This window comes from Trichosurus vulpecula, chromosome 2 (assembly GCF_011100635.1).
Source record: "Trichosurus vulpecula isolate mTriVul1 chromosome 2, mTriVul1.pri, whole genome shotgun sequence".
In the NCBI taxonomy this organism is placed as follows: domain Eukaryota; kingdom Metazoa; phylum Chordata; class Mammalia; order Diprotodontia; family Phalangeridae; genus Trichosurus; species Trichosurus vulpecula.
Window position 1 is genome coordinate 451,812,413 of NC_050574.1, and position 15,981 is coordinate 451,828,393.

The 15,981-nt window shown below is 36.9% G+C and overlaps 1 protein-coding gene across 1 annotated transcript in view; it reads left to right on the top strand.

Annotated features, from left to right (window-relative positions):
* The window catches only part of APOO (apolipoprotein O), a 97,798-nt gene that overhangs the window by 46,030 nt on the left and 35,787 nt on the right, over nt 1–15,981 (top strand). Inside the window, exons 3-5 of the mRNA XM_036747747.1 lie at nt 4,260–4,379; nt 9,948–10,002; nt 14,868–14,963. Coding sequence (XP_036603642.1) covers nt 4,260–4,379; nt 9,948–10,002; nt 14,868–14,963 — 271 coding nt within the window. The remainder of the gene's footprint in view (nt 1–4,259; nt 4,380–9,947; nt 10,003–14,867; nt 14,964–15,981) is intronic.

A 15,981-nucleotide genomic window follows, 5' to 3' on the forward strand; every position in this document is an offset into this window, starting at 1 on the left:
CCCAGAAGAGAAAGGATAGTGGATGTGTCAAACACTGCTGGTTAATCAAGTCAAATTAATTTAAAAATTTACTTTCTGTATACAGTCAGATCATCAGCTCATTATAGCAAAGGCCAAAAATCAAGAACAAATTAGAAGAAAGAAAAAAGATGAAAAGATAATTCATATGGTTGAATCAGCTTTAGCCTAAACTAATCAAACAAGCCATTGATTTTTGAGGGAAAAAATGGAAACTTGAAAAAGGCAAAGAGAGTGACTTAATTTTCACTCTTTTCTGCAAAAGTTTAATGAAAGTAAAGCAGCTGCTGCAGCACAAAGGTTGAATGAGTCCAGAAATCACCTTGGCCAGCGGGCACTTGATCTCTTTGCCAAGCAGAGAGGCACGGCAACGAAAAGCAACTCCAATTTTGAACACAAACTCATTTTGTAAAACAGTGTGGAGAAGAATGGAATTGTAGAAGCATTGTAAGAAACCAGAAAACTATGGAGATGAAAATAACCCTGCAGAAACTTGGCAGAAGACCAGACCAAGAGTTATCATCCCAAGACAGTTCGTCAGAGATGAAATTGGCAAGACAGATAGACATAAAATAGAATAAATTGGTGAATATTTCTGTAATCCACTTTCATCATCAGTGACTTTTGAAACTATCACATTTGGAGTCTTAGTCCTTGACATGCTAAACAGTTGATAGGCTAGAGACCAAACTTGTGATTTCATTCAGGGAACTTCTGGAGAAGAAACTACCTCTACCAATGCAGATTAGCACCTTCTCTACAATTTATAGTTTTAGACGATTGCCTATGTGTGGGACAACAGACCACCGGCTCAAATAAAAAAACAGAGGTGCCTTGGTTTTCTCAAGGTAGAAACAAAACAGAAGCTTTATTTGATCAAGTCTTGCGAGAATTGGGCATCTCCCACTACCAGGGTGGAGATGGTAGTGAAGAGAGGCAAGGAGGAGAAGGCAGGCAAGGGGATATATAACCTTGTACAAACAATTCTAAGAAATCCCACCCCCAGAGGCTGGACCTCTGTCCCTATTTGCTGGGACAGGTGGCCTCACAATCTAACCCAGAATACGTTTACCCAATACTAGCACAGAAACTACAGAATTACCTTATAGGGAAATTTTAATGTTAAGATGACGGTTTGTGAGTAGGCTAGGGGAGGGGGAGAGGGGGAGACCACCTGATTTCCCCGAAATCATATGATTTACAGGAAAACGAAACTTAGGCCTAGTGAGGTCTACATCCTAACTAAATTTGTACTATTTGAGTATTACCTTGTCTGATTTGTTCATAGGGAAGCTTTCACAATCTTGTATCCCACACACCTAGGAAGTGAGAGGTTAAATGATTTACTTATCCAAGGTCATAAAACCAAAGGCAGAACTCAAATCTGGCTTCCAGATCAGCCCTCTGTCCACTATGCTGTGTGCCAAACTGCCTCTCTTTACCTGGTTTATTCTATCTCCCAGACTTCATTTTCTTTGGTTTCAAGCAAAGAAGTTTTGCTTCTTTGTTTAGCACATACTGAGGAAGTCTAGGCTGGAGTCAGCAGTCTCGCAAGGGATCTTGAGGGATCAATTTACAGTATATCTCAGGGAAGAGAAGAGATCAAAAGAACTGGAGAAATCACAAATTCTGTTACTACCCTTAAAAAAGGTAATGGAAAGGACATCAACAGCCATTTTCTCATCTTTAAGAGAGCAGTCTGTTATAAGGAGGTATCTTTGATGAAAATATGATAAATGATTTTCCACTGCTGACCACATCTTTATAGTCACACAGTTGAATGAAAGGTGTAGTGAATACAAGATATAAATGCCTTTTTTATCTGTTCAGAAATACATTTGACTAAATAGAGCAAGATGCAGCCTTAAATTCTTTCCCCCAACTAGGAGTTTTTCATGCTTATGCCTACACCATATAAGATTCCTTGATAGATTCAAAGAGATAACTCTTAGATAACTTTATGATTATTAATAATGAGCTATGGATTTAAGCAGTGATATACTTGCCAAAGATTCACCACCATTGAGGAGGATGTCCTATGTAGGGTCCAAATGGAAGGATTCCTTGAAAATGATGAAGCCCTCAACATGTTCATGGTTACAGCTGATATTGTGCTGATTCCATCAAGCCCTTGAATATTATAGAGCCTCTTCAGTGAGATCTCTAATTACTGAAAAGCAAGGAGCCAATTAAACTATACAGTTAATGAAAATGAATGGATATACCTATTGTCTACATTGTGGGAGTTGGGTGGCAAGTCCATTGAAGTAATACATCAGTACATTTGTCAGGAATAGTCACTTCAGATGGACAATGGATTGGGCCCAGAACTGAACAGGAGGAGAGTAATTTTTATCTTCCATCATCCAAAGCTGCTCCTCAATACAAAAAGTCAGTTTTTTAAAAATTACCAAAAAAAACCCTCCCTCAAAAGCATTCAGTTTGCTCTTCCCGTAGTGTCGTTTGGTTAGAGATCTTGAGAACATCATAGTCTCCAAGAGACCAAAATGGTGGGTGACACAGGGGTCCCTGGAGAGGTTTTATAAAAAGGCAAAAGTAGGCTATAATATTTCCAAGAAGGACTTACGTTCAAGAAGCGAAGTTAAGAATTATCCTAAAGGAAATCTACGCCTGGAAAAGGAGATGAACCAGTCAAAGGCACCTACAAAATATAGAAGGATCTAGCACTTTAGGTGGATCCTTCGGGGAGTATCTATGGATGAGGGTTGCACAGTTTGAAAAAGTTAAAATTGATTGAATAGATGTTGATTAGATCACAGATCTATGGTTGATTTACTTAGTCCTGGCACAAACAGCAGTTTACTTGGATTTTTAACAGATTAGCACTCCTATTGTTTTAAAAGATTTTTTAATTAAAAAAAAAACCTGAAAACACAATTTTTCCTCTTTTTGAAAACCTTAAGAGGAGTTTTATTAAAACTTAAGTTTTCTCTGGGATCCTTCCTAGGATTCATATTTATATGCAAACAATATGTTTTTAATACGTTGTAAAATGAAGGATCAGAAATGGGAATCAAGTCTGGAATGTCTCTTTGTATATATTCAGCCATTAGTTTACTTTGGCAGAAGAAATAAGAAGTCTGTAAGTCAAATTCCTCCGGGTCTGAAGGAGCTAATGAATGTCTATCTTTTTAAACAAGTATATACTAAAACCGAACTTAGAGAGCTGACCCTCTGCCAGAGCCCTCAAGTATGTATTCAACCACATTTCAGATTTTTAGTTAGGTGTTAGACCCCTTTCCTAGCTACTCCTGTTTTTCTTACCCTTACCCCACATCTGATATATCTAGATAAGATATGGTGGAAATGAAGCCCCAAATAATGAAATATTATACTTGACCTCCAAGGAGTCTTAGAAGCTTCTAGAAAATGCACTCTAGTTTGCTTTAACAGTTAGTTTCTGCTCTCTTTCTGTATAACCTAAGGAAGATATTTGATTGAGATTTTCATAGATAATTTAATTTTTCATAATGAAAATTCATATTGATTTTCAAAAATGTGTGTGCTTAGTTATTTTAAATATTTCCACTTACTGTTAATTATTGCAGAGTGCTACAGAGATGTAGTTATTTACATGTTAATTTTTTTTTTTAAAACCAGGTTAGATAGGGGCAGCTAGGTGGTGCAGTGAATAGAGCACTGTCTGGAGTGAGGAGGACCTGAGTTTCAATCCACCTCAGACACTTGACACTAGCTGTGTGATCTTGGACAAGTCACTTAACCCCGAATGCCTTGCCTCCCCCCCCGAAAAAAAAACCAACCAGGTTAATTTCAGCTAAAAATTAATATTAACTCATTTATATAGCTTTTTTAAGATTTACAAAAGCACTTTTGTGGATATAACCTTAAGAGGTAGATATAGTGCAAGTATCACAATTCCCAATTTACAGATGTAGAAATTAAGGCCCAGAGAGATTATGATTTGCCCAGAATCCCATGGCAATGTCAGGATTTGAAATGAAGTCCCTTGACTCCAGATCCAGCTTTCTGTTCGCTATTGAATTAAGTGGCTCAGACAATGAGTGCTCTGTAGGAAGGAAGACGTCTGCAAAGAAGAGCAGTGGTGTGGTAATTTTTTGTTGGATTTTAAGCTGAAAGTTTGTATGCTTTATGAATAGAGATAAGTCTGTAACTTTGATAGAGAATTTATGATGTAATTGTAGAAATTTTTAATAAAGAATTGTCTTTTAACTTTATCTAATTTTTTTTTATACGTACAGCTTTCTCTCTACTCAATTCCAAACTTTGAGTCCAAATATGTGGAGGAACCAAGAAGCCCCCTGGAGGAAGGCATTTCACAACTTAGAAAGTATGCTGTGCCATATGCATATTGGTTTCAGGTATGGCACTTTTCTAAATGAATTGAAGTAGATAATGGTTCAAATAAATTTTTAAAATTCCATTTTATTTTCAGCTCTGAATTCTCTTTCTACCATTTCCACCTCTCCTACATTTAGAAAGGAGGAATAACAAAATCTGCTGCAAATATGTATAGTCAAGCAAAGTCAATTTCTGGATTAGCCATTTATGCCTCCATTTATAATGTGAGTCCATCACTGTAATGGCAAGCAAAGTGGAACTTTTTGCTGTGTTTTCTTTTGGAGTGCTTCTCAGCACTAAGGCAGTCAAGTGCCTTTGATTGAGTCTTACCTTTATTTGAATCAAGAGTCTTTGATAGAGTCAAGAGTCCTTGATTGGAAACAGTATACATACTCTGAGGTTAGCATTTTGCGTTGGGGCTTACTCATTGGAACGGTGTGTGATTTGGCCAGATGAGACTCTGGGTAGCTAGTAAGGAGCCCCCGGGGCTTTGAACACCCTGATGTTGGTGCTTCTCTCTCTCTGATAACCATGGTTACTATGGTTGCTATGGTCAGGCAGTTAGAAGCCTGTCTGTTGATTTGTGTTATTTTCTCTGTTTGTAGTTTCTGTTTATATTTGCTCTGAAGTTCAAAGTGCCAACTTTTTCCCCTGAACTAAATGAATGATATATGTATGTTTAATTAAAGTAAGATTGTTAACCCCTTAAAGTTGCTTTCCTTTAGAAAAGCAGATCAAAGAACCTGTGCTAGCAGCCCTCCTGTGTGCTGGTATTATTGGCCTTACACCTTCACAGTAGCTGCAGGTAACATTGTTGTTACAATTGCCTTTCTGTTGGAGGTGGATAGCATCTTTCTCATCATGAGTCCTTTGGAATTGTGGTTAGTTATTGAGTTAGAGTTTCTAAGTCTTTCAAAGTTGTTTGTTTTTGCAATATAGTTGTTACTGTATAAATTGTTGCCCTGCTTCTGCTCATTTTACTTCAATTCATCCAATTCTTCCCAGGCTTTTCTGAAACTACCCCTTAATTATTTCTTAGAGCATAATAATATTCCATCGCATCGCGTCCATCACATTCCATCACATTCATATGCCATTAGTTCAGCCATTCCCCAGTTGTTGGGCCACTCCCTCAATTTCCAGTTCTTTGCCACCATGAAGATAGTTACTATAAATGTATTTGTACATATAGATCCTTTTCTCCTCTTTCTTTAATTTCTTTGTGGCATAGACCCAGACATAGTATCACTTGGTCAAAAAGGGTATGACAGTTTAGTAGATTTGGGAGCATAATTCCAAATTACTTTCCAGAATGGTTAGATTTATTCACAGTGCCACCAACCATTCATTAAAAAACCTATTTTCCCATGGCCTCTCCAACATCTGTCATTTTCCTTTTTTCTTTCTTTTTTTTTGTTAATTTAGCCCATCTGATGGGTATGAGGTGATACCAACAACCTTGGGGTTGTTTTAGTTTGTATTTCTCCAATTATTAGTGATTTAGAAATTTTTTTATATGCCTATTGATAGATTTTACATCTTTCTCTGAAAACTGCCTATTCATATCCTTTGAGCATTTATCAATTAGAGAATGGCTCTTATTCTCATAAATGTCTTACTTCCTACATGTATCTTAGAAATTAGATCTTTACCAGAGAAAATTGCTGGAAAGATTTGTTCTCAATTTCCTGCTTCTCTTCAGTTTTTGCAAAAAAATTTTAAATTTTGTGTTTATTTTATGTCTCATGAACCTCTCTATCTCTTGTTTGGTCCTGAATTCTTCCTCTGCCCGTCAGTCTGACAAGTAATTTCTTCCGTGTTCATTTGTTAATGCCTCCCTTTATATCTAAATCAGGTATCCATTTGGAACTTATTCAGATAAATTGTTAATACCACAAGTCCTTTGGAAAAGACACTCCAAGCAGTTGCCTCATTATGAGAACCCAAATGCTCTGCCCCTATGAATGGTTTGTTAGACAATGTTATCTAGTCACTGAATAGATTCTTTCCTTATCTGTAGCAAAGAATCATCTTGGCTAGCATTTGGGAGATTTATTTTTGTCCCCTGGCCATTGCCCCATTGGGGCCACTGCCATGATTTGGGGAGGTAATTCTCTTCTCAGGAAGAAGGAGCTGTTGCTTAGGTTAGGAAGCTGTGTAGCAGCTCACTGTTGAGGCTGCAGGTTATGGACAGGAAGCAACTACAACAGGTAAGCAGTGACTGTACTCTTCCTACTAAGCCGACTCCTTACTACCTGGGTAGAAGGAAATCCTGCTACTTACGCCCATGAGTTTTATGTTTGTTTGTTTGTTTTCAATTTTGTAATCAGTGCTTTCTGTTGTTTTTTCATTAAAATGTATGGTGTGATTTGCATATATTTTTGACTAAATAGACTTTTGTGGGCTAGCCCAATTACTTAAACGTCATTTGGGTATCATATTTGTGGAATGATGTGTTCCAGCTTCCAGAACTTTTTTTGGAACACATCCTATCTGTAAGTTAGGGACTGACTGAATTTTAATTTCTAAACTTGTTTCTAGTGTTAGACTTGAGAATACACTACAAAAAACAAAGTCAACAGTAATCATTGGTCTTGTCATTAGGGAGTGACAAAAATGTTAAGTTCCCTCTGCCCCCTACTTTCACTAGTTTTTCAGGGGTTGTCTTGACTTAGAGAACATCCGTGTTTCCGAAAGGGGATACGTAGGTATTTAAAAATTGGCATTTAACAGATTATTGAACCTTTGTGTTTGAGAGGAAAGTCCTTCACATGGAAGGGAAAAGCAGCATATACTGTGTTGTGTGAGTTGATCTGGCATTGAGATCATTCTGAGGTTTGTTTGTTTGTTTAAGCTTGTTGCTTACAAGGGATGTATAGCCTACAGTGTGTGTTGTGTAAAAGTCAACTCCAATTTGGAGAATACTTTTTACACTTAAAGGTCCCCTAATTTGCTGTGATATGTATGACACAGAAAATGCAAGGATAGCAGCATCAGAGTCAGAGGAGGCAGGGCCATGTTCTTCAACATTGCTTAGGAAATTGGCCCTTAAGGATCTGTTATTATACTTTACTACATACACTTATCCATATACGTACATACACACATACATACATACATACGATACTCCCAGACTCTCTTTCTACTGCCTTCTTCATGCTTTTGAAATTTTACCTCAGGACAAAGATGGTAGAAGGTAAAAACAGTAAACATTTGGACATGTTGTAGGAAGACAGGTACTCTCTTGATGGAACTGTGAATTAGTCCAACTAGAATTTAACTATGAGTTAGTCCAACCATTCTGGAAAACAATTTGGAATTATGTAAAAAGAAAAAGTCAATTTACTTACTCTTTGACTCAGATTTGATACTCTTAGGCAATATACCTCAGGGAGATCAGTGACAGAAACAAAGGTTCAATAATAAATAAAAAAAAATTTAATAGGAGTACTTTTATAGTAGCAAAGGACTAGGAAGAAAATGGGTGTCCATCAATTTGGAGAATGGGTGATTATGGTATATGAATATTATGGGATATTCATAATAAGAAATGACAAATAGGAATGATTTAGAAAGACATAAAAATTGATGCAGAATCAAGTAAACTGAAGCAGAACAATTTATAGGATGACCACAGCAGTATGTAAGAAGCCATTAGATTGTGGCTAATTCAGTGTTCCATTATGACTTCAGGCCACAGTCAGCTGAAGCTGATGGTGAAGTGTATCTCCATCAGAAGAGTACTCGACTGTAGTCATGGAATGAGGCATACATTTTTAGAAATAGGCAATGTAGTGTTTGGTTTGACTGGTTATTTATTACAAGGAGGCACAGGGGGTAGTCATTGGATAGTGACCGTGATAGGAAGGAAGGAAGGAAACATCGGTAAAAACACTTAAAAAAAGTTGTCATAGGACAGTTGTTTTTTTTTTGTAATGAAAAAGCTATAACATTTTATTATAGCATTGTGCTATTGAAATATCAAAAGTACTTTGTGTATTTTAATCTCACAAACATCAGGAGGTACAAATTGTCACCTTTCTGAAAGCAAAAGAACACGTCAGCATTTAAAATTTGCCTTTACTTTAGTACTCTCTCAGTGTGACATAAAATAATACTCTTAAATATCAAATACATAGTGTAGGGACAGGAGAATGGGAGAAAGTTAAGACATGGATTATTCATAAGCACATACACAAATGACATTTTAAAATTATCAGAGCCCGCAAATGAGTATGAATCCTTCGAATACAAATATAAGCATAAGTTGACCATCTGCCTATACTGTGTACACCTATCTCTTGTATTAAATTATAGGCTCCGTCATTTTGATTTCAGTAAACATATGAGTACCTAGTGTATGCAAGGTGTTATGGCAAATTCTAAAAACAAAACAAAACATACACACACACACAAATAACAGAATAAGACAAGGGATAAGAAAGAGCACTGATTGTAGAGTCAGAGGAATTGGGTTCAGATTCTGCCTCTGATATTATTGCCTTCGACAAGTCGTTTATTCTCCCTCATTTTCCTCACCTATAAAATGAAGGTGTTGGACTAGGTGGCCTGTCTGAGGTCCCTACCAGTTCAGTATCTGTGATCTTGCAAGAACTTATATTTTAATGGGGGAGGTACTATATAGAGAAATAAAAAACATGTAAAGCCACTGTAAGGCAACTTTAGAGGGCTGTCAGCCCGTACAAAGGCATGGAGCTGGGGCATGGTAATGTAGAGTGTCATAGAGTCAAGAGCTTGGGGCCTCAATGGCTAGACTAAATACATATAGGGGGGTGATGTGAAAGAAAACTGGAATGATAGGAAGGGGTCAGGCTGTGAAGAGCCTTAAAGATTTAACATAGGAATTTATATTTGAACGTAAAGGTGATAGAAGTTTATTGAGTAGAAGAATGTCATAGAAGTGCACTTGAAGAAAATCATCTCGGTTTCTTTGTGGTGGATGCGTTAGAGTGGGGAGAGATGAGGCAGAAGAACAGTCGGGAGGTTATTACAATAATCTAGGTAAGAAGTGTTCTTAAAAATACCTTCTCATGGGCTCATTGCTTTGTATTTGGTAATCCATTAATAATATCTCATCGTAAAAAAATAGGCTGACTTAATTTAATTTGGAATAGCGCTAAGTTATTTTTCAACTCCCGTTAGAAGATAGAACTGCTCATCTGCAGACAGTCAATTTTACAAAAGTGAGCTGCAACAGACATGTCTTTCTATCAGATGAATACATATTCATTTTATAAAAGATGCTGACTTGATCACGTAGGTAAAAGATTACCACTTATCTTGTAGCATTAAATTGGTTTTGATTGTCAAAAAAATCTTAATTTGTTAGGCAGCAACTTTTCTTAATTTTATGTACAACACTGAGAGGATTAGGCCGTTGAAAGCAATTGGCTTGGCTTGTTTTTTGTTTTTTTATTTCCAATGGCAACACTAGAGCCTTGTTTTAAAAGGTTTGAGCAAAAAACAAACTGCAGAATGTGAGTATTTCATTCTGTATAGATGCATATTTTTCTCTTACTTTAGTAATAATGCTATTTGGTCATAGTCTTTTTTTTCCCCCTATTCAGGTTGCTTATGACAAAACTAAGCCCACAATAGATGCTGCCATTCAAAAAGGAGAAGGTGAGTTGATTTATAATTAATAACTGATAATCACTAGAACTTATATAAAACACTTTTACATTATATTTAATTGTTATAGCCCACAGGTATATCATTTTTGATTCAGCTGATTAGCTGGAGAAATTGTATAATTGTGTGGCCAAGTTACTTAATGTTCTCTGGACTTCAGTTTCCTCTTTGTAGGAGGAGAAGGCTCCACATCTAGAGACCCTTCCAGCTCTGATTTACCTAGGATTAAACATATCTCTCCTGTGGAGGGCACTGCTATTCTTTAGTTACCCTTACTTGACTCTTTGCTCATTTACCCCCACCTTGTCAGTTTTCCTTTGTCCCTTTCTTTCCGCTTACAGGGCCAATGCCTTAGTTCAAGCTCTCACCACTTCTTGCCTGGATTATTGCATTAGCTTTCTGATTGGTCCTTTTGTCTTAAGTCTCTCCTTGCCATTATTCAGAGTTGCCAAAGTGACATTCTTAAAACACGTCCGATGATGTCATTCTCCACCTTACGAAGCTCTAGTTGCACACAGGTTCTTTCCTTTGGCATTTGAGAGCTTTCACAATGTAGCTCTAGCCTGCCTTTATTGCCTTATTTCGTAGTACTTCCCTTTACACACACTGGCCTTCTTGTTCCTCATACATGATGCGCCGTTTCCCATCTGCATGTGTTTGTACAGACTGTAATACCTGGAATGTACTTCTGCACACCTCTGCTTCTTATAATCTCTGTGTTCCTTTAAGGCACAGCTTAAATACCATCTCTTTTCCTGATCTCTCCCTCTACTTCTTCCCCAGCTGCTTCTCCTTCCCTCCTCCCATCCATACCAAAATTACTTTATTCATTATATGTTGCTTTTAAGTGTACATGTTGTATCCTCGGCATCTAGTGCAGTGTATAGCCCTTAGTGGGCACTTAATAGATGCTTGTTGATTCATAAAAACTAGTTCTGCTCTCTTTGTGTGTGACACACATGTATTAAACACCTACTGTGTGCGGGGCACTGTCGTAGGCACTAAAAGATAGAAAATTTAAAAAAGACATTGTCCCTGCCCTTCTGGAACTTGTAATGCTGTTAAGGGAATAAAGAACATTAACAGAAAACTATGGTACACAATAATATGTGGTAAGTGCATTATAGAGATAAACTTTTATTTGCTATTAATCTTAGTTCCAAAGGAGGAAGTTGTTATTAGCCAAAGAAAAACAAGCAGAGCTTTGTGGAAGAGGTAGAATTTGCATTGGATTTTAAAAACTGAGTGGCACATCACAGAGCTTTACTAAAAAAGATTAGAGTTAAGGTAGAATGGGAGGGAAGGCATTCCAGATATAGGGAAAAATGGGAGAAAGAACACAGAGATTGATTGGAGAATGCAGAGGAAATGCTGCTGATGGGGTCAGGTACATGCATAGTTGGAAACATCAGTGGAAGGGGTGCTCACTCACTCACTTTGTCAACACTCTCTGCCGGGAGTGATTTTTAATCTTTGTGTGTTTGTGACTGAAAAACAACGTGTGGTGATCATTCCTGGCTGCAGCCACTGTGCATGCCAGCCCCTGTGGCTGGGGGGGGGGGGGTTCTCCCAGCCTTAGTTGCTATACATTAAGCTGTCTTTCTGCTATTTTGGTTCTTTGCCAGCCACAGTTGTGCCATATTTTTTTAAGTTGTGCTTCTCTGCTCATTCAAGACGAATATACTGTCCTCCTTGATTGTTACTTTTCAACTCTAGCCGATTTGAATATCCTGAACAACTCACTCCACACATATCCACTCTGCTAGAATAACATTACAATAAAATGAAAGTGAAAGAAGATGGTAAATGGCCCAGAATCTGGTTGGCAGAAAGATGTCTCTCCTCACCCCTCCTCCCCCACCCCCACATCCCACACATGACCTCTGATTGTATTGGTGTAGGGAATTCCCATTGTAGAAATGACCTCTACCAATGCAGATTGACAACTTTTCTGTAATTTATAGTGTCAGAGAGTTTCCCAGAGCACTCTGACATTAAGTGATTTAATCAAGGTCTCAAATTACTTGAATCCAGGTATTCCTGGCTCAAAAGCTTCCCCTTTACCCACTGTCATGCTGTTTCATACTTAAAGTTGGACATTAAAAAATAAGTAAAAGGTGAAATAAATGGAAGGCCAGAGAAGAAAGAACCCTGCTAACACGAGCTCCTTAGTTAAACTTAAGCCTTAAGTACAGTACTGAAAATTAACACCATCACACTCTCTAGCTCAGGGCCTAGAAAAAGGCAAGCCAGAGTAACAGTAATTAGGTTTTTTTTTTACATGTTCCCATTGTTTAGGGAACAGATTTATGGATATGAATTTTTGTACAGAACATATGCAGTACTGTTGTGTCATAGGAAATGACGTATGTGAAGAATTCAGGGAATCATGGGAAGAGTTGCATGAACTGATTCACAATGAAGAAACGAGAACCAGGAGAATACAAAAAGACTTCAGTCATGTAAATGAAAACAGCACTAAAAGGAAACTATACTCGAATGCCTTGAATAAGGTCCCAAAGAACAGAAGATGAAAACACAAATAAATGAAAAACCCATCTTGCTTTTGGACAGATCCAATTGTTAGGAAACTCTCCCTCGCTTCCTATGAATACCTAAGTTTGCCTCCACATAGCACTCCTAGTTCTTCCCTATTGTACCGAGAAGAATAAGTATGATCACTCTTTCACGTGAAAGGCTTTTAGATATTTGAAGACCCCTGGATGCCCTAAATCTTCTCTTCTCAAGGCTAGAGCATCCCCATTTTCTTTGATTAATCCACATAGGACATATACCTGGCTCTTGTCTGTCCTTGTTGGCATTTTCCAAGTCTCTCCCTGCTTTAATCCATCCAGTACTCAGCTGCCAAGGTGAGTTCCTCTGTTTGGCACTCAAACCTCTTTTGTGCCCTGGCCCAGGCTGGCCTCCCCACAAGGTCCTCAACTACAAAACTGCATCTTTCATTTCTGGGCCTTTGTACTGGCTGTGTCCCATGCTTGGAATGCATCTTCCCCTAACCTATCTACTTTCTCTGACTTCCTTCAGAATTAAGCATAAATCCCACCTTCTTCAGGAGGCCTTTCCCAGTCCCTCTAGCTACTAGTGGTCTGCTCTCTGAGATTGCCTGTACCTGTACCTGGTCTGTTTGCATGTTGTCTACCCCATGTAATTAGAGCATATAAAATAGAGGATATTAAGGAACATTAGGCTATCCTTGAGGGCAAGAGCTGGTTTCGCCTTTCTTTGTATTCCTGGCACTTAGCACAATTCCTAGAACTTAGTAAGTGCTTAATAAATAATTGGCTACAATCAATGTCCTTTCCAAAGTGTGACCACAACAAACGCAGTATCTTCAAAAGTGGTCTGATCACAGCAGTGTATAGTGGAATTATCACCTCTCCATCTCTGGATACTGCCTCAGGACAACTTAAGATTGCATTAATATTTTTGACTGCCACGTCGCAGTGTTGTCTTATGAGCTTGTAGTCTGCTAAAGCTCCTAGATCTTTTCCAAATCAATTACTCTCTACTCATGTCTCCTCCGTTGTGTGCTTGTAACGTTGGTTTTTAAAACCCAAGGGTAAGACATTTTATTTTTTGCCATCTTATTAGATTTAGCCCAGTGTAGTAAACTTTCATGACCTTTTTGAACCTTCTCAACCCATGTGTTAGCAGTTCTTCCTAGCTTTGGATGTGCATGTCATATATTACTCTATCCACGTCATTGATAAAAATGTTAAACAAAACAGGGCAGACACAGATACCAAACTAAGGAATTTAGGCTTTTATTCAAGAAATATTAGAGAGCTATTGAATGTGTTAGACTTTGTTTTTTGCCATCCGTGTCCTTGTCTCTGATTCCATGATCAGAAGCCAAGTGGACCTTCATACTAGAAAGGGGATATGTGTTCTCCCAGTATCATAAATTCTGAAAACTGAGAAATTCTCACTTAGAACATAAATTTAGTGTTGCCCACTCCAAAAGAAATAACAGCGCAGTTTCTTGACCAGCAAGTGTGAGTGACCAGCTTTTAATCTAACGTAACCAATTCTTGAGATCACTAAGAAGATGATGTTACTCCTGAACCTTGGTGTAGTTGTCTCTAGCTTAATGTTTAAGCTAGATTGAAACTTGTATGAATGTAATTATTCAAGTAGACAGATGTGCTGTCTGTGATAGTTCCAAGTCTCACAGCCAGAGACACATAACTGAGAAGTTTTTTGCACAGGCTAAGTGCTTGAGAATTGTATAGCCCTTCCCTCTTCTCCTGATCCTAAAATTCATGCTCCCCTCACCTACGTTAGATAGAAAGACGACTTCAGCCTGCTATAATTTGTAGCACTGGAAATGTATTAGCTGATATTGATGGTGATATTATCAAGAGTCTTAAGTTCTTCCTCTTTCCTGGGAAGGATTACACTGGTGTCATAGGAAATCTCTGAAAAAGTAAAGACAAAAGAAAATACTGTATTTGTATTAATTTTATTTGTGATGTTCTCTTTTGCTAGTACATGGTAGGACTCTGCCTTATAGCCTTTTATTGCTTCCTTTGAGAATCTTTTCTCAATGTTAAGTAGCAAGATACACTTGACACTCGACAGTTTCATTTCTTACAATAAACCAGCTCAGAATATTAGAGAAAGGGACCTTCCAATTATATTTGTCAGTACAAATTTATATTTATATATCTTCCGTAGATAAGAAGATTAGCAGAAACAAACATAAAAAAAACCGCATGACTTGAAAACTGTTTTTCAGTAACAGTTAATACTGTAGAAATTAGTTAGCAAAAGTATGGCAGCAGTCTTTTTTAAAACACTTTTTGTAAACATTCTGTGATCTGATTTCATTGTAGCCAGCTGTGAACTTTTTCAAAATCCGCCTCCAGGATTTTTGCCAAGACTTGGTGTGATTGGTTTTTCTGGAATTTTGGGATATTTTTTTGCTAAAGGTAAGTGCTGTTTTCAAATGGAATCATGTCTAATCCATATTGAATCATTAATTACTTTAAGATACATTATTACTTAATTAAGGCATGTATAATTCAACCCTGAGTTCCACAAAATTCTGGCCATCATAAGAAGTTGCATTCTTAAAAAGTTCACAGTGCTGAGCAGTAGAATTGTTAATATGTAATGAATCTGTACTTTTCTCTCTTTCCACTAAATTTGATTTTAGGGACATGTAGTGATTATTTAGATTATGAAGTACATTATATTGGTCCAGATCCTACTTGTAAAAAAGGAAATTGATTGAATCTTAGACACACTCAGTTGAAAGAGGGTATTTTTCTGTACAGGATAGAATTAACTTTTGTCACCCAAAGTTATTACATCTCTGCATAATAAACTTTCTATTCTTTTTACTGATAGGTTATAATCATTAGAAAAATGACTTCAATATTGTCCTGTGATGTAATTCTCACTTCCTAATATGCTATAAATATGCCATTAAAATGTAAATACAAATACATTAAATTGTATTTATATTTATGTATTATATTATTATATATAATATAGTATTAATATTATATTATGTATTGTGTTTTTATATGTTATATAAATACATTAAAATGTAAAATATAAATATGGCATTAAATATAAAATTATATATCTTAACAAACTTTAGGTACTTGAAAAACTGGAAGATTTTTCAATATGTCAGTTTAAATGTAAAATACCTGTTCAGTAGAATTATCAGATATTTATCACAGCTATTATAAATAAATTCAGTTGAAAAATACTCTTAAAATTAAGTTAATCTTGCTATTTCTAGAGAAATGCTCGTTTGTAATTTTTTCTAGTGTTAGACTAGTGAATTGTATTCTGTTAGACCCTGTATATTGTCTTGTGGAAAGCTTCCATCATTTAGAAAGCATGGCTTTGGGCAAGTCACTTTACTTCATAGGGTTGTAAAAAAAATGATTTAAAAACCCTAAACTGCTATGTCGATGTGAATTTATTGTTCGT